Below are 20,442 nucleotides of genomic sequence, written 5' to 3'. Positions count from 1 at the left end.
ATGTCAAGCATCAGCCAAAGCTGTCACCTAAATCAGTCACTCTAGTGTAAACTACCCACACTACAAAAACACTGAGATATGGAGTCATTATGCCAAAGTGCAACAAATAATATGTGCAATATCACTGCCGTTCTTAGTTTCATACTTACAGGGTGTGATATCACTGGTTAATCTTGACACTGAATAGCTCTTATCGTGTTGAAAGATATGTGGGACTTGAAGAATGGCCCTTCAGTCCCCCTCAAAACATCAGTGAGGCAGGCCTAATTATTAGCAACAACTCAAAAGACATGGGGGTGTCCAACGATGATGGGATATAGTGCCCCAGACCATTGCACACCCACTACATCAGGTAACTCAAGGATGAGCAGGGTGGGATCGATCCCTTTTGCTATGTGCCTGCTTGCATTACTTAAACTATCATGTCAACAGTGTCATCGTCCTAACATAACACGATCGCATGCAGCATGTTCACATTTCTGTTTAGTTCCTTTGTGGTCAATCCTGGCGTAATTTTTCAATCTGACAACACGGGAGCAGAAATATTTCACTCAAAAAAATTAAGGAATTCACATTATGATGAACTTCATACAGTTTATGGGTAAACAATGCTTTTATGCATAATTACACACTATGTTTACTTATTATCTAAGTGCATTAGCACAAACACCATTTATAGATTTGAACTGCAAGAGCTGGTTGCTCCTTTATGATGTTGAAGCATGTTTATAATTTATGAATGGTAATTTGCAACACAGAGAAAAAAAAAATAATAATAATAATAATAATGAAAGTGCCAATGGTTCTTTCTTTCTTTCTGAAATACTAATTTGTGTTTTGCCTTATAAGCTTAACTTCATATCCACTTGTTGTATAAACATGTTTGGCAATGAAGATCAATGCCATAAAAGCCACACAGGTCTATTTTGATGAAAAAGCACAACCCGTTTTGCATAATGATTGCGTATAACTATGGCCTGTAAACTTTCCAACTTAAAAGACCGCAGATGTGTGAAACAACTGAATAACGAAATTAGAAAAGACACATTAGAGGTTTAATTACGTGAATTTGTATCTCAGAGTCTCTTATCAGAATACCATCAAGCTCTGTGAAGACGTTCTCGTTTGTTTACTTCATCTGTGTAATTCTGGGTGTCCTGTGGGCATCTGTTGGTCCTCTGATTAGGAATTGTGAGGAAAAAAAAAAGAAATTCCCTTCCTCATCAATTTTAATTTGAATCTTTTATTTTTCCTCGGCTGACTATTCTGCAGTTCTGGATATCGAGGAACCAAGTGCAGAATCAAAATAATTGTCACTGATATGAATAATATATCAGATGAAAAGAACAAGAACTGAAAAATAAGAATCTCAACTGCTCAGTTTAAGGCACTCATATCATATCTCCTTGTTTCAGTTGACATCACAGGAATAATAAACTCTTTCCTCAGAAACCTTGCTCACCCTATCTATGATCCGGCACTAAATAAGTTACATATTTAGCTATTGTTTTTCTTCCTCTGTGATGAGAGGGTTCAGATAGAAATATTTCTGTCTAATATGGCACCTGCTGGGATTGAGTATCGGCGAATTCTGATTAAATCAAAAGATAAACATAACAAGCTCTTTACTCTCAGTTTGCAAACATCTGACTTTCGTGAAATATTGCATTTGGAGAGATGTCAGTAAACTACTTAGTATCTCGATTGCTCCGCTCTGTGATATTGGGAACTTCAAGAATGGCAATTACTCAAGATCAGAGCAAAAGTGACACTAGACGTGAATCTGACATATCTTTAAGTAGCAAAATTGCTTATTTGTAGTTCTCAAGATAGATCTATTTGCTTTAAATCATTCAAATCATGCACCCTGGGACACAATATATTGCTAAAGCATTTTTTATATGTAAATTATTAGCACATGTGTAATAGCCTTCATTTTTACACTCCCTATATATTAATAATAATAAAAAAACATCAACCAGCTTTTCATACGTTAGTTATTTGTTTTCCTTCTTGTCACAGCCCATTTTTTTTTCATTCTGATGTAAATACTAAGATTGACTGGCTGCTTCACATACAAGTCAGGCTGGGGTTATGTGATGTTTTATGAGAGGATTTATGAAGAAGCATAATTTCCAGGGTTCTTTAAGGCAGACTCAGATTGGAGCAGTTTGGGCCGCCCGGTACACAAACGATAGTTTTAGTCAGCAGTGAATAATTCCTAAGCTTGCCAACTGTGAATAATTTCTGAGCTCACCATGAAGCAGCGAGAATTGTGTGAGAAAAGAAGATTAAACTCACAAATGTCACAGTCACATGCAAGTTATTTTAGTCCGTCTCGGGGGATCCGGGCAGAATTCTAATCAGTTTACGCTTTTGTAGCCCAGTTATAGTAGGTTATCAATATTAAGACTGAGAAAGGACATGGTGGCAGAGGACTGATGCACTCAGCCAGAGGAGACAGATGTGATGTTCTTCAGGGGGAAGCAAAAGAGTTAAGAAAGCGACAAAAGGAAATATATTCAGAGAAGGGAAAATGCTGTATTTGCCTATACTGTTATAGTCCCAGATACTGTGCGTACAACATATGTGACGTATACAGAAACAAACAGCACCCCGACACACTTTAAAGTTCAGAGATGAGATTGTAATATAAATTCTCAATTTTAGTCATGTTTCACCCAGACACAGAATCCCATCTTAAAAAAATAGTAAATGACGCGGAATTAAACCGGAAAATATGGGGATATATAGAAAAGCACAATGTGTGGAGTTTCCATTTTCTACTACTCCCCAGGATCCAGTCGCTAACATTGTTAACATATTTTGGCTTGCCTCAACCCATTCCTTTCTATTTGTTTGTCAGCTGAAGGACTATGAAATCTTAATTCAATATTCTCGGTTTTATTTATTTTTGGTCTGAAATAAGGTATTCCCTGGAAGCGCTCTGACTCTGATACAATTCCTGGCGCTACAGAGCAGAACGTCAGGCAGAAAAGAGATTTCGACAGGAAGAGAGATTCGGTGTTTTCATTAAACAGCAGAAGTGGCACATTTTGAAAACAATTTTGAAGAAAAAAGTGAAATTATTAAGATAATGATTTTAACTTCTGTTTTCAGTGTGTATTGCTTTTAAATGAGGTTCAGTTTGTTGACTTTAACAAGGGACTGCATACACAGATTAAGCAACAACACATTCAAACACAAATGAAACACATATCAGTCATGGATGGCTTGTATACTCTATTATACGATTTATTTTTGAAGATAAAAAGGGGTTCATGTTTTTTGGAATATTGTTTGAACTACATTTTTTGCCAATTTATTTTTTATTTTTTTAGCATCATCTTCACAGAATTGGGGTTTAATAAATAATAAGCAGCGATGTGAAACTAGATGCAGCAGCATGGCAGTTAAAACGCAATAGGGCTTCAAGGTGGTGAAAACATTTTTATGTGCCTTGATGTATTTATTTATTTATTTCTTATGGAAAGAGGAGCACTGCCTGGAAACTGTTCGAATCCTCGGTGGACTAATACAAATCTCAGCCAAAGGGTATTTATAGCTTAGCAGAACAGACACTCTCAGTACTTGAGTGTGAGAGACATGACACTCACTAAATAATGACCTTCTTTATAGTACTGTAGGTATAAGAAAAATGCCTAGTTCAGGAGCTAACAAGTCGGTTTTTCGGTACAGCTAAGCCTGGAATTAATTAATTGCATCAATTACTTAGTTAACTGGTACATCTTGTTTTTTGGGTCTGTACTGGTAGATCATTTCTAAGTACCTATAAGACTATAGCTCCACAGGACTAGACTGGTTGACCCTTGGACAAAACATACCAAGCAAATCTGCACCAAACAGGCAGTCTATTTCCACAATGAACAATGTCTTCCCATTTATTCAAGCTGTAAAATAGTTACTGAATTGCCCAGTGTACAATACTGAGTAAGCAAACTTATAATATGTCTGAAAATGAGTCCCTGGCTTGGGAGCAATATTGCCAGCCTTTCTTCTACATCACACCATTTTATTTCTCAAACCAGCTTAGCCACAGCAAAGGATAAATATAGATTGGAACAAAAGGTGTAATTACTGACATTTCTAAAATGACATGTTAAAAAGGGAACTACATCAGGTAAAGGTTTTATTCATTTTAAATGCAACTTTAGTTATTGTAAGAAGAAACCACACATTAATGGACATTTCTGTATGTTTAAAAACAAGCACACAATACTGTTTTATAGAGCAGTTAAACTACACTTTAACCATTACATAAAGTCCTTATCTCTACTTTCATTTTAATTACTCAGCAAGAAGTGGAAACAACTGCAAACCTACTTTTTTTGCTGATTAAACTATTTAGTTGTCATGAAATTGCTGGTAATATTACAAGCAGTATGTTGACAAAGGTATATCATGAAAATTGCAAGCAATCCACTGCTGCAATTGCTTTCACACAATAAAGCCATCATTAAGTAGCATATAACGCAAACTAAAAACCTTGTAGTGAATGCCACACCTTGATGCATTTAAAATGTCAATTTTTAAGTGCTCTGTCATGAGAAAGATTAACTCATGGGTGTCAGACTTTTGCCAAAGGCCACTTCTTCTCATTCCACAGTATGCTATGCTATTAGTGCATCTTGCTTGAATTGTTCATTACATTTCCATTGTGCCAACCCTTTGCACAAGTAATATAACAAACTCTGCAACAACATGGATTTCATGTCAACCTAATGGTCATCCCTTATCCTTTGAGTCCAACATTGACACTAAATCCAGACAAGAATCCTCTTGGATCCAACTGTGGAAGCATCTGTATTGTCAGCGGAGAACAATCTGTCCACAGTCAACCAGTGTGGTGCTTCACGTGGACAAACCGTGATGCAACATGTCATAAGTTATGAGTTAAGCAGGGTGTCTCAATCAACTATTCCTATGTAGTATTTGATTGTTACTCCAGTCTTTCTAATATACAGCAATTATGATTTAGAACTTATGGAACTGCACTGTGTAAAACACCACTTTAACTTGTTGGCCTAATTTTCCATTATGTTTTTCCAGATATATGAAATCATCTGTGTAGAAAGAACCCAGGGACCTGCTTTACCTCACTTAAATATTCTCCCCCACAGGCTTGGCTCTACTGCACAGCCGTGACTCATCAATGGCAAGCAGGACTCTTACTGCGGCTGCACTGAGACAAGCCCACACGAACACCAATAATAATAATGATAATGATAATAATTAGCAGCAGCAACCAGCAGTGCATCATAAACCAAATCTCACATTTCTCTTCTAGCACTTAAAAAGCACCAACAACATCGTGCTTAAAAGCTTGCAGTGAAAATTACGGAGCACTTCTATACTGAACTATACATTCACTCACCTAACGTTAAATATTACTTGTTATGCTAACCACTACACTAAATTATCAAACACTGAATTACTCATAATATATGATATATTACGTTATTTGTTATGTTTTTAACTAATTTGTATTGAGAAGCACTCATTGAAGGGACTGGTATAAGCTGAGATGACATGCAACAAAAATTATAGGTAGAAATTACATGCCTATGATATAATTCATTTAAGATATATCTGCCCGCTTCCACCAGAGACCACACCCTTTCCTCATCCCTAAATGGTGGAAGAACCTTCTCACTGACGTCAGATAAGAGTGTCTGCAAATAAATGAATAAATAAATAAAATGTTACAAATACAACAATACATCCTCACAGTCTAAATTTACCCTCAGCTGAGGTCAGTTGGACTCCAACCTCCTCCTTCTCACTCTTTCTCCCTCTCTTCCCACTCCATCTCTCCTCCGCTCTGCTCTCATCCACCATTATTCACTCCTCTTCCCAACTCTCTAATCGTAATAACAATAATAAGAAAACAAATTATTGATTTACATCTAGATTTAAACACTGCCGAATGGCTATGTACATGTAAACAACTGAAACAACTTCTCTGCAGTCTGAGAGAACGATCACATCTGAAATGTAGTTTTCACATAAATTCTATACTGCTGCTGCCAAATTCGATATTGTTAAATGCAACTGCAGAGGAATTGCATTACTTGGTGCCATGTAAACACGTGCTATTACTTGAATAATGCAACAGTTTCTATACTCCTTTGTAGTAAAAGTAGTGATTGTGATGGTATCAGACGCCAAAACCTTCCATGTCAGTAGTTATAAACAATTAATAGGTTTTATGACACTAATTGGAGTGTTGTAAACACACTTCATCTTCCTGATGTCAAATAAAAAAACAGCAGTTGACTGATGCCTTATACTAGATACATTTTGGCAATGTTTTTACAAAGTTGTAGCATAGTGCAATCAAAGAAACAACAGAGGTCAACATTTGCTTGAGGAAGGAAATTCTTTGCTGCAACCTTACTTAAAAAGGCTGAGTTATAGGTGCAAGTCCTCTTGAGCTGCGATTTAAGATACGGTCAAGAAAAGAAATAGAAATCTGGGTTAAAGAAATAAAATAAATAAAACTTGGTTGGTTTCTTTCATTTATTTCATATTCTTTCTGGTGAGGACAATACATCCAATGCGAGAGACCTCTTGGCATGTATATACATTTCTTGATCTTTGATTTTATTTATGAAATTCAGTTATGGATAGAGCAGGGTCACTTGTGTGGGCAATCAGTATTCTTTGAAGCTGAAATATTAAGTTTGTCATTTAACCAGCGGGGTTAAGGTACGCAATTTACTTTTTCCAATTCATTTAACAATACTCTGAATATGTGCAGTGATGTTCTGATTCCAGGTGTGGAAAATAATTTGGACACACACCAGTTCCTTGAAACATAAATCCCGAAGAGCAACAGCACTCATCTGGCAAGTTACAAATTGCAAATTGGTTTTCTATAGGAACGTCTACAGTTGAAAGAATCAGAACAAAGACGGCAGCTTCCGCCGCATACATGATGCAATGAACATGTAAGCTTCTAAACCTTCAATGACTAGATGACAGCCTGGCAGGGCAATCTATTTTAACATTTACTTTATATAAAGGATTACTTCTGCATATACAATTTAATTATAGTTTGGCAGGAACATGATGCATTTTATTGTTCCAATATTTAATCAAACCCTTGTACATGTGTATTTCATTTTATTTGTAAATATTGTCACATTATGTAACATGTATGTGTGCATGTATATTTGTTATTTAGATTATAGTGCGGAAATGGAAGCCACATACAGATGTTATTAGTAAGAATGTTTCCAAAAATGCCTGTATGTGCAATAAGTCACATTTAATATTTTTTTCTTCAATAAATATATAATATCACAGTGGAGCTTCACTAATATCCCACCAACACAATAACCCTGATGAGCTGTATATTATCATGATCATATGCAAAACCCAAGATCAGAGTATATCCTTCTCTACAAATTAGTGTTTTCTGTACCTTTCCACGGGATTCAAAGCCCTGTGTGTTCCCAATGAGCTGTGGCTAATTTTCTTCAGATAGTGCAGGGGTGACCCCTTACTTAAAAGGTCCTAACATCGAGTCAATCTTTTCCGTTTCCCCGGGTTAATTAGCAGGCAGGTTAATGTTCGAAGTGAAGCTCTTTTCGCCCTCACGTCTAACAATGTTCTCGTGACACGCTGATACATTCCTCTCCTGGGGAAACACACTATTCAAACGGCATGTTCAGGACATTTCTAAAACCAGACCCCTTGATGCTACGCCCCCATGGCTTTTCTGACTTTTTTACCTTGTCTCTTTCCATCAAAGGTTTATACTGCTTGATCATTACCATTTTATCTTCACTTTTCATTGCTCATTCGAAGTTCAAAGAGATCACTGGTGAAAGAAATAGCATTGCTTTTATAGATTTCTGTTAGCAGAGAAAATACTGATCAGCCACCTGTTGGGTCCTGTTAACTATTTATTAAAGGGACTGTTAATTAATTTTATGTTGATATGTACCTAAACTTTAATTGAAAACACATCAATCAGGAATAATATGTAATTATCCATGGTTTTGAGCAGATATTTTGTAATAAGGTAGACATTGGCTTGATACCTGACAATTATTCTTCTAATATGCTTCATTTAATTTCTGACTGGAAAACTAGTTGTGAATTTATATGAGGGAATATAGTTTCAAGACATCTGTTAATAAACTGACTTTTGAAAGACATACATAGAAGCCTACGACCTGTCAGAACCGTAGACAAAAGTAACCTCTACGTGTGTTAATTAAAAGCCAGGAAAATTCAGGCATTTATAAGCGATGTATTTGTGATATACATACATTAAACCTTGTTTCTACACAAGCAACACAAATATTATCAGTAGTCAATACTTTGAAGCAAACAACATGCGTTTATATATGCACCAAATCAAGAAGCATGGTACTGCTATCTATTATATACTTAGCTCATCTTAAAAAGGTCACAATAATTCAATACAGAAATATTTACTAGATCTGTATGGATTAGAAATTGCTAACCTGTTTCAATAAGCAGAAAGTATAGGGATATATGACATTTCTCTGATTAGTTTCTGTAACAAATACTAAAATTAAAGCGTTCCTCCCGCAGCGAAGGGACATTATTAAAGGTTAAAGGCAGATGAAGTAACTGAGAGAGTAATACAAACCTGAGGCCATACAGCACCGTCCCGTCCGGATGTAGCCGGATCATTCTGTTTTTGACGGTGACACCGTGCACAAACGACTTCTTGTCGTTGAGAAAGTAGGTATCGGGCACCCAGAGCTGATCTGCCACCCTGTTGTCTAGCGTGAGGTTGAGAGGTATTCCAGTGTATGAGAGACGCTTGTCCCTCCAGGACTGTTGGAAATACATTGTGAGGGTATAGTCCTAGAAAAAGAAGAGAAAAAGAAGTTTATATCAGTTTGGTAGTTAGTTCTCACAGTCCCCCCCCCCCCCCCCCCCCCCGCTGGATACAATGTATGGGCTTTGAAGAAGGAAATGGTTTACCACTGACTTCACACTCCATGAATCACCTACACAGATAAAATGAGATTCAAATGCTATAATATTCATTCTAGATCCTTAAGCATCAAATTCAGTTTAAAAGGAAACTCCCTCAGTAGCTAAAGGCTTGTATATAGTGGTTATAGACCAATTAAGTTAATATTTGATTCATATAAGCAATTAAGGGATTAAAGAGGAAGCAAATATGAATCCAGACCCTGTGGCTCTGCAGAACCGGGACTGATTATCAGTATCTAATTCAAATCATAACTCTATAACGATGCATAACTACCCTTCACCCTTATAGTGCCTACGTCTACTTACTACTTAATTTACATAAAAACATGAAACCTACACTACCGGTTTTAGAACACCTCAATTTTTCCAGCTTTTATTGAAATTCACACAGTTTAACGTCTCAACGTACTCTGAAATTATACACATTAAAATAAAAAATTGGAGATAAAAAAATAAATCATGGAATTGTTTTGTATAACACAATTTAACCCCTTAAGCTGACAAACCCCTCTGGTACCTCAAATCCATGTGCTTCTCTTTAATCTCATGTGCACTCTTCAGCTGAGACTCTCAGTTTCTAATGATGTGAAGCATTCTCTGATGTGAAAATGTAAAATGTACGCCCCCCCCCCCCCCTTCCTCTACATTATGAAATGTGTGCGTGGGGGGATATTTGGTCAGATTCACGTTTTGGTAGAAGCAATACTCACCCATAGAGAGCTCAAAATGTCAAGATGGAAAACACTGTTTACAGTGACTAATACACAACGATTTTACATAATTGGATCTGAACTTCTCTGTGTTTGATAGAACATTAAATAATATATACTGGGTTAATCATTAGGTTGTTCTGAACAAAACAAGCCTATTTGCAAAGAAATCCGATCGAAACTGAGTGATCTGTGACCCTCTGCATGAGATCCTCCCCCCCAAGCAGACTGCATGTTTACCCCCGGGCTCTGAATGACAGCGGTTGACACAGAAACTGTAAATCGGATGTGTGTGAGAATGAAATGCGCTGGCAGCCAAGAGAATAAGCTTTCAAATGATGTGCGCATTGTAGGAATACAGTGTGACTTCTATGCACAGGAGCTGTGTGTAACACTGCCAAATAATGCTTAAGAGGGTGTAGTAACACAGTATATAACATTATTTTTCATTTTTTGTTAACCTAAACTTATTTTTTTAACCTCTGGCAGTTTACCGCTTACCTTTGTACCATTTCAGGTTATTCACTGGACTTGAACTGCTTACATTTCAATACAAACTGGAACAAGGGGGTGTTCTAAAAATATATCACAAGAAATGTAAGAAATGTAATGTAAGCTTTTTGTTCTTACTATTAATATAATTTTGAAATTAATATAGAAATGTATGATAGCAAAGACAGCATTTCCATTTTCATAATCAACCATGCGCATAAGCACTTTCAAAAATCTTACATATGAATACCTAGCATTTTCTTTGTGAAATATATTTAAAAATAAAAAACACAGATGTTTTCAAATAATCATTTAAAAGATATAATTGTTTTCAAGAAGCCAAAAGCCAATCCGACCACACTTCATTGTTAAATCAATGTTCTCAGTACACTGGTATAAAACATATGTATCGATTTTTTACTGCAGAAGTGAAATGTGGATGACAGCATTCACGTGTTGAAGGGGGTGTGAATATTAGACTTTTATGTTACCTTTCATGTAATACTTTGTGCATTCAATAGTCATGTAACCTAAAATCATCTTAAATGATGTGTTGCTGAAATCAAAAGTTCACTACTACTACTAATACTTCTATTACTATTAATAATGATTTAGATATTAGATGTAATAATGCATACTGAATCAATGAACATAATTTACTAGGTGGAATATCATAATTTATTAATTTAAGGTTAAATGTGACTGGTTATTTAAATTAATACAGTGTACATGCATTGGAGACTTCATTCTCAAAACCTGATGTACAGCTGATTTGGTGAGAAACTGTGAATCTTTAAAACGTGTTATCATTACTGTTATTAATTAGGTGGACTGGTATCTTATCAGTGCAGAAAAGCACTGCTCTCACACCAACAGATGTCTCAAGAGTAATTTATTTGACATATTATCTATGATAAATTGTAAGAAATGTAATTTTTTCACTGGCTGTCAAATACGTCCTTATATTGAGCTATCATGTAACAAGATAGATACAGCATAATTCTCCTTTTCACAATTGAGAAACAGTAGAAAAACAAAATAATTGAAATCTTGAATATTAGAAACGAATTACAGTAATTTGGCTGTTATACCCTTTGGTGAGAAAGTGGGTCTGAGGGATTTCATGATGAACACAAAATTAAAACAAAACATTTCTGACACATATTCAGCCTAAAGTATTATGTACCATCTGCAATTCTTTTGTGTTAAGATGGTTTCATGGTTTCTGGATGGCGGCAGAGTTTCCATGTGTGGTTTTCTACACAAGAAGTACCATTCTCAACACCACGACAGAATGCAGTTTATGGCCAATAAGAAATGCAAATAAAATGGCCGCAGAAATGGTGTCAGTCTCAAGTATCAATATCAGTCATTCCACACGGAAACCTTTATGTTAACTTGCACGACTTAAATCCTACATATATCATCAAGAAACATACTACAAACACAGCAAGGAAACCGATTGGTTACTGTGTACTGACGAAAAAGACAAAACATTAAGCTCCCTGGGACGTGGTTTTACATTTAGCGATGGTATAATATTGTAAAAACTTTTCTTTTTCTTTTTTTCTTTCTTTCTTCGCTATCATATGCTTTATTTACAGAAAGTTTGGGAATGGAATTAATTCAAACCTTTGCTTCGAACGATACGTCTCCAGATCAATAATATTGAAAAGACACTTTGAGGACATTATGTAGAACCAATCATTAAAGCACACTGTTTATCACAAGATGCAACAGATTCCCGGACGTGCCCTTCTCGGTCACCCTTGCTTGTGCACAGAAACCCATGTTCCCCGATGTATCAGGGAAATTAGGCTAAGACCTGCATGCATGGATCTTTTGTATATTAAACATCAGTTTTCAAAATCTGAAGGTGATGTCGGGCGTAAAGAAATGCTTTTCAAGGGATGGGTAGAGGTACAATAGAAGTGGACAGGATCATTTTGGTATTTATTTAGCTAGATGTCTCAAGTAAATTCAAACCCACACATGAAAACTCAGACATTGAAAGCAAAAGCCAGACTTGATATTTTACAGGACTTCAATCTGCCTGTCTGCTCTGGCTCTCCTGGGGAATAATGTGCACAAGTTGCTTGGTGACGGCAATTCCAAAATTACTCCTCTGCTCAGTCAATTTCATTCACAGGTCTGCCTTTCAAGAACACGTCTCCTCATACTTTTACTTCAATCTGCCCATAGATATTAATTTGGATTTAAGCATGGAGGTGGGGGAGGCCAACCAAAGAGGATAAACTGGATTTCTGCAAGTCATCTTTGCCTAACGTGTGATGTATGACACATAGCATTATCCAGCTAGACTAGCACTTGAACAGTCAAGCAAGTGGAGGAGATGAAGTATTTGCCGAACAGATATACATTTGTATGACCCTTTCAACCCTACCATACAAATCTTCTGCCTGCTTCAACAGGCAACTTGTGCCAACTTGTTTTTGCGGGAGGTCTTCAGAAAACCTAGGTTTGTCAGAACCCGAAAACCTTAAAAAACAAGATAAATCTTAAAGCTGAACTAGAAACATGTTCCATTTGTTTCCTGCAGGTTTATACAGAGCCAGTAATGCTACAAATGGTCTTTAACAGTGAGACAATGTAAACAAATAGGCCTTGACACGAAAGTATTACAAATAATTACATAATCGTAACTTCGCTTCACATTAAGTTACAAATAAGTTAAACTTTCACTTTGGTATTAGTATTTTTTTAAACATAATTTGCGGTTTACCTTTATTTAGCAGTTTGAAAGACTGCTGTAACAACTAATGTCAAAGTGGTTTTATTATTACATTTCCATTTCATATTCTGAGAAAGGACTATTTGTGTAACTCTACCACCGCTAGGAGGAGCATGTTGCTTTTCTTAAGATCAAGAATAAACATTTTAAAGGGCAGACCACATGAGAGCTCCCATTCACTTCCAATTCACTTCCCTGATTGGCTGTGCAGGAATAAAATAAAAGCAGGTTTCCCAAACATCATCTTTCATTTGTACATTTAGATCCATCCATCACTTCCTTGCGGTAATCCTCATTATTACACATGGCAAGAAATGGACACACTTATACTATTTTTATATTTATACTACTAAGCTGTCTCGACCTCTTGATTATAAGTCTAATTAATTGAACTGAATGATGTAATGGCTTGTCTGTCAATTACAGCCCAGCTCCTGTAGCAGCACAAACAGCACATCTTTTTATCTCAGCATTAATTTCAGCTCCCCTGCCTTCAACATGAAATTTAGTGATATAAAAGTATAGGGACGACTTTTATTTCACCAATAAAGCAGGAATTCCTACAACTCTGGGTTAAGACTTATAACTTCTACATCAGCATCCCCCCAATGTAGGCGGTAGCATGTAGACTGTCTAAAACTGAATGTGCTATATTCTATGTAATAAAAGCATGCATGAACTAAACCAACTATGTTTATGGCAGGCAGTTTGGAGCTAATTAACTTGGTGAGTTTCATATTAGCCTTCATTAATTAACTTCCTGACTGTCAAATAAATTAGCTTATGGAGACCTGTAATTGTTAGATATGTATTCAGTACTTGATGATCCACATTTAATTCCAAACAACTTACTTTAATATCATATTTCTGAATACCACACCATTGGCTTAAATTAGCTAGACCTAAACACCTTTGATTTTTCACTGCCAGACACTGTAATAAATGAATGCCCTCATTACATAATCTGTCAAACCTCCAGCAATACAGTAGATTATCTTCAAGTGTTGAATAACATAGATTTCAGTGTGTAAATGTAGTAGATTGATGCAGGGTTCTGTATTGCAATACTCAAGAACAGAATATACTGGGATTCTATGTATTAGGCATTCTGAGGCACATGGTACAGCCCGTGACCCAGTTCTCCTAGCAGATCCTGCCGAGGCTAAATAAAAGACTCTCTGAGAGAGTTCAATTATCAGTGGAGTTGAAGAGCTGAGTGTTGAGTTCTGTTGCAAGTTCAGTTCAAAGATGTTATTACGATGTTTAGTACCTCAGTTGTGAGTGAGCTGTCTATGGAATGGAACAATTCTATAGAGATAAGCCTGCAAGCTTGTATATTGTGGTTTTCATTTTTTATAAAGAGTTATCTTACACACTGTTTGCTGTGTCTGTGTGCCAAACCGCTGTCTCAGAAATACAATGATATGAAAAATTACTGGCCACATAAACAAACATATAAACAAGCAGATACACATACATTTGCACCTATCAGGAATACCTGTGCTGTCAAAACTGTGTGTTCATGGTAAGAATTGCTGTTGCTTAGGAATCAGTCATAAAGTACCATTTAAGTGCAATGGGAACATCAGGTCAAAGAAAGCAGTGATTTATGCATTCAAGAAATGTAAAATAAAATAAAGATGTTTGGCCTGGGCCGCAGGCCTAACGTTCTGTACATTTAAATTAACCAACAAACAGCCCAGTGCCATGTGTAGTACAATTTACAGTGATATGGCACATATTTGAACTGGTTGGAAAGAGTATAGGAAGAATGACTCAAACCAGCTGCGGTTGGAGTTTAATTCCCATTCCTTCTGAAATCGTGCTTCTAACATTTACTTTTGGGATGCAATGCATTTCCATTGTGATATTGTCTAGTGAAACACTGAAAACAAATTCTCATACGACGAAGGAAGGAAAATCTAGCCATTCGTCCAGCGCATCCCGCCAGAAAGCCATTTGCCAGCACATTGAGCAATACACAGGGCAGCGAGTCCCCTTTGCTGTGAGTGGAGCGAACTGTAGTTTGTCCTACTTAGCACATTCTCTGGAGAGCACACTTTAAATGCTGTACTTCTCACTCCCTCCAGCAGAAACAGATATGAAGGTTCGATTTGATATCCTTGGTGACAGCTTTCTGAACAAGACTGACAACATCATCAGGACGGCTTAAAAATACTGTTGTTTAGACTGATGTCTGTACTTGATCTTTAATGAAAGAGACCCTGGGATTCAACCTAACCTAACCTCACCTCAACTCACACACACACACACACGTATTCATATGACTAATGAATTATAAAGGCAAATATAGTTTAAGCAACTCATATGGGCTGCATTTTCTAAGCTGGATCACCAGTAGAGTTTTAACTGCATTATTTCAAGTGTCTTAATAATGGTTGCTTGAGAACATGTACATAGCTTTAATACGGTGGGGAATTCGTGCTGTGGAGTGCTTCAACCCTTTTAAGTCCTGCTGTCTCTGTTTAAATCAAACCAAGTGGGATGTTTAAGAGCTGTATCTAGCTTCATGGTTGTTTCCGATCAATAAACAAGCAGCAGGTTTTATTTTTCTGTTAATTATCATCACCGCATTTTAAATGATAACATTTGGTTTATGCAATGCCGTATTTAAAAGTATGCTTCTTCTTGCAGTGTAAAATAACAGTTACAAAACGGGTAGATGTTTAAAACCTAAACATTAAACACACCACCCTTTTAACAGAGAAATCTCTCAATGAGTACAACAAAGTAAAAATGCAATATAAGCATAAAGTGTAAAGAGGTGATTTGTGTTTTTTTACAGTCAGTGAAGATATTTCCTATATGGGAACTATAAATAATGTCTTACATAACAGACTTATAAAAACGACCAAGGGCAGAGGAGATAACTCACAGAAAAAGAATGGAAAATACCTGTTCAAAGCTTGACAATAAAGTCACTGCATTTACCGCACCATTTAAATTCAGAAAATGTGTTTATTTTTTAAAGCAACTGTGAATTTGTGAGCTGGAAACGTCAATGGCCATTCTCAACCTTTTCTAACAGAAATGACCTATTGCTACTGGATCCGACACTCCAATTCAATTAACCTTCCAAACGCACTCGCCAAAGGTGCCCTTTGCTTAAATAGCCTGCCATTAATTATCGGCACTCGTCTAGACTTCCTGGGCTGCTGGATTCATGTTGCAAGAGGGTTTTTTCAGAAAGGTATAAATCACGCTCTTTTTGCCAAACACTGTAGGACAACGCCAGTTTACTGGACAGTACAAGATAAGACACTCTCCTGGAACAGCACTACAACTATATTTCCTGGCTCTTATTGTAATAACCTGAGATATCATATTTCATAGTAGCTGAACAGCACTTCACCAGTTGATTTTCGGAACGACTTTATTTGTTTTCTCTGAGTCATGATTTACTAGTAAAGCGTCTGCTCTGTTAAATATGGTTAAATAAAGTGCATTCTGTCAGTGGCACTACACGAACAATAATTGTATTGAACATTAAGAATGCAGGGCATCATCAAAAGATACTGAAAAAGAAAGTAAAAGGCCACCTGCTTCCTAAACAACAGTTTGCTGTTGGCACACATTCCATAAAAACACTTAATTGCAAAGGCAACTATGAAGATCAGTAGAAGAGAAGACAATCTGACAGAAAGAACTGCAGATAAGAAAGCAGAGAAACGTGGAGGCTGTAAATGGTGTTACTAGTGCAAAAACAGGACACAGCAAAGGAAAAATATTCCACTCCAAGCTGAGATGAAATGGAAAAAAATAACTACAGATAAATATGATTAAAACAAAAAATAATATGTGGCTATTTGTGCTCCGGTATAGATTCCCATGCAGTTATGCAAGTATATTACAGTCAGAAACAAACAAGAGGAAATGTAGTTAATATCAACTCCCTACAACAACCAAACACATCTGTATAAATGCTTTCTTTTTTGGGGGGGTGTTGCAAAAAGTTCTGTAGCTTCCTGAACAAACTGATATACAATACAGTTCGTTTTCCATTTCAAATTCCACTTGTTACAATACATGTCTACAAACATTGCCTGTGGATTTATTTAGATTAAATGTTGATACTATCATGTATTTGCTATTTCTGTACAATACATACATAACAAAAAATGTTTTTAGATTAAAATCTCAGGAGATTTCTCCTTCCTGCTCAATTTCTTTTATCTGTCGATTCTGTGGATCTCTGACTCAGATTGCCTGTCATTTCTCACTCCCATGTGTCTAGGATTCGACGTGCAATCGATAAACACATCAAATAGAGTATTGCTTTGCTTAACGGAGCTGTGATGGAGGGCAGTGCATTAATACAAATGTATATTGTTGCTGGAATCAAGTAGGCATGATTTTGTTTCCCGTCTATAGATCTAATTTTCCTGATATCCTGCAAAGTCATGCACCTCGGGACTTGAAGGGGAGGAGAAATATGTATCTGTTTGGTTTCTAGTCAAAGGATTGTCAAACTTAGTTCTTCATTTCCTTTCAGACCTTTACTGGAAATAAACAAAAACCAATCAAAGCAAATGCATGGTTTCCATTTGAGAACAGAGGCATATATGGATCCTGTAGACAAGAACAAAAACCTGTATTCTGCTATTTGGCGATTCCGGAGGTGTGTGGCAGGATGTGATGTTCAGTTTCATTTGAGAAGTGAATGATTTCAAATTATCACTTGGCATAAGGAAATGACAGTAGAAGGAAGGAAGAGTGATAGAAATTGCCCACATCTCGGAGCAACTAATCTTCCCTTAGTTTCCTGTGACCTGTGAAATGATGATTTAATTCAATGTGATGCACATCTGTTATCCTTTTCCTCTTTTAAATGATTAAAGTTTACACATCATATCTTTCATTCTTTGGCTGACCTTTTCCTTGCTCTTGCTTGATTCTGGAATGAGTTTTCAAAACCTGTTTAAAGCTGTATCATCCTCATATCCTATCAAATCAAGTTGCTTTGTCCTTGCTATTCACTTCTTTTGGTAAGTTTATATGTTTTAACATTACAGCTGGAACTGTTGATAAACTAATATCTCTTCATTTTTAGCTGTTGATTTTATTTCAAAATATATTGGGCTGGAAACATGTCGGCTGCAGGATGTTTGGAGGTCTCTGGTTTCAAATGTGTTTACTTGCACTGTCAGATGTCATATATATAAAACAATACTGTGTTAGTTGTTCATTGATTATGAAAGATTCAACTGGATTCATGAAGCTGTGAAGTTGCTGAACAGCTGTTTCGAGTAGAGACTACTAACAGGAAGGGAGGCGAGTCCCCACGGATAATTCTAACTACACTGCACAAAAAAATTAAGGGAACATTTAAATCACACATCAGATCTTGATGAACGAAATATATTAAATACCAAAATCTTTACTGTACATTGTGTAATTCGTTGAGAACAAAATGACGTAACATCGGTCAATGGAAACGAAAATCACCAACCGATTGAGGGCTGGATTCAAACTCCCACCGAATATCAAAGTTAACAATTGAAATCACAGGCTGTTCCAACTTGCGTGAATTTCATCACGGCAACTCATAATGTGACTCAGTAGTGTGTATGGCCCCCACGTGCCTTTATGCACTCCCGACAATGTCTGGGCATGCTCCTGATGAGATGGAGGATGATGTCCTGGGGGATCTCCTCTCAGACCTGGATCAGGGCATCAGTGAGCTCCTGGACAGTCTGTGGCGCTACTTGGCGGCGTCGGATGCACTGATACATAACGTCCCAAAGGTTCTAAACTGGATTCAGGTCTGGGGAATATGAGGGCCAGTCAAAGGCATCAATGCCTTCGTCATACAGGAACTGCCTACACACTCTGGCCACATGAGGCCGGGCATTGTCCTGCACCAGGAGGAACCCAGAGCCGTCTGCACCAGTGTAAGGTCTGATGATGGGTCTGAGGATTTCATCCCGGTACCTATCAGCAGTCAGGTTACCGTTGGCTAGCACGTGGAGGTCTGTGCTACACTCCAAGGATATGCCTCCCCAGACCATCACTGACACACCACCAAACTGGTCATGCTGGATGATGTTGCAGGCAGCATAATGTTCACCATGGCGTCTCCAGACTCTTTCATGTCTGTCACATGTGCTCAGTATGAACCTGCTCTCATCTGTGCAGGGAACAGGGCACCAATGGCGGACCTGCCAATTCTGGTGTTCTCTGGCGAATGCCAATCGAGCTGCATGGTGCTGGGCTGTGAGCACAGGTCCCACTAGAGGACGTCGGGCCCTCATGCCACCCTCATGGAGTCTGTTTCTGACAGTTTGGTCAGAAACATGCACATCAGTAGCCCGCTGGAGGTCATTTTGTAGGACTCTAGCAGTGCTCCTCCTGTTCCTCCTCGCACAAAGGAGCAGATACCGGTCCTGCTGCTGGGTTGATGCCCTTCTACAGCCCTGTCCAGCTCTCCTCGTGTAAAGGCCCGTCTCTTGGTATCTCCTCCATGCTCTTGAGACTGTACTGGGAGACACAGCAAACCTTCTTGTGACGGCACGTATGGATGTGCCATCCTGGAGGAGCTGGACTATCTGTGCAACCTGAATGGGCTGCAGGTACCGCCTCATGCTACCAGTAGTGACAAGGACACTAGCAAAACGCAAAACTAGAGAAGAATCAGTCAGGAAGGATAAGGAGAGAGCAATTGTCTGTGGCCACCACCTGCAAAACCATTCCCTTTTTGGGGGTTGTCTTGCTGTTGCCTCTCCAGTGCACCTGTTGTCACTTTCATTTGCACCAAAACAGGTGACATTGATTCACAATCGCTTAGGCTTCCTAACTGGACAGATTGATATCCCTGAAGTTTAATTGACTTGGTGTTATACTGTGATGATTACGTGTGCCCTTAATTTTTTGGAGCAGTGTATATTACATATGAAATGTGATTTTAACTAAAGATCCTTGGCACACAATGGTTACTTTGAATGCATACAATTTCCAAAATCCCACAAATATGGCAAAATGAATTGGGGGACCCCATGTTCAGAAGCATGAAATAGAATTTAAACTTTAAACTTAAGGAAGTACAATGTAAAGTTTTAGAGGTTCTACTGTCTCCTCCATTGACAATCTCCTCCACTCTTTTTCTGTGTCTCTGAAATATATTATATAGAGAGAGAGAGCGAGAGAGAGAGAGAGAGAGAGAGAGAGAGAGAGAGAGAGAGAGAGAGAGAGAGAGAGAGAGAGAGAAGAGAGAGAGAGAGAGAGAGAGAGAACGAACATGTTTTATGACTTGTCTTGGGGCTTCATTATATTATATGATCAATCAGAACTGGTCATGCATAGGAGAGGCACTTCATGAATACTGTATCCTACACCTACTAAACCACTGAAATAGGCAGCTGGGATAAAAGCATTGCTAAAGAATAGTAAATGAGATACAGAATAATTAAAATGCCATTTTCAATCTGCCATTGCTTAGCTAAGGAACTGAGAGCATTGTGTATGACG

General features: G+C 37.5%; 1 protein-coding gene across 1 annotated transcript in view; it reads right to left on the bottom strand.

The window, feature by feature from the left end:
- The window catches only part of gabrb1 (gamma-aminobutyric acid type A receptor subunit beta1), a 36,126-nt gene extending 27,263 nt beyond the window's left edge, over positions 1-8,863 (bottom strand). Inside the window, exon 1 of the mRNA XM_066720615.1 lies at positions 8,648-8,863. Within this exon, the coding sequence (XP_066576712.1) occupies positions 8,648-8,853 (206 nt within the window). The 5' untranslated portion in view covers positions 8,854-8,863. The remainder of the gene's footprint in view (positions 1-8,647) is intronic.
- Between the last annotated feature and the right edge of the window lie 11,579 nt (positions 8,864-20,442).

Source organism: Amia ocellicauda, chromosome 13, assembly GCF_036373705.1.
Source record: "Amia ocellicauda isolate fAmiCal2 chromosome 13, fAmiCal2.hap1, whole genome shotgun sequence".
Taxonomy (NCBI): Eukaryota; Metazoa; Chordata; class Actinopteri; order Amiiformes; family Amiidae; genus Amia; species Amia ocellicauda.
Note: the sequence above shows the minus strand (reverse complement) of the source record. Positions and strands in the feature narration are given on the sequence as shown.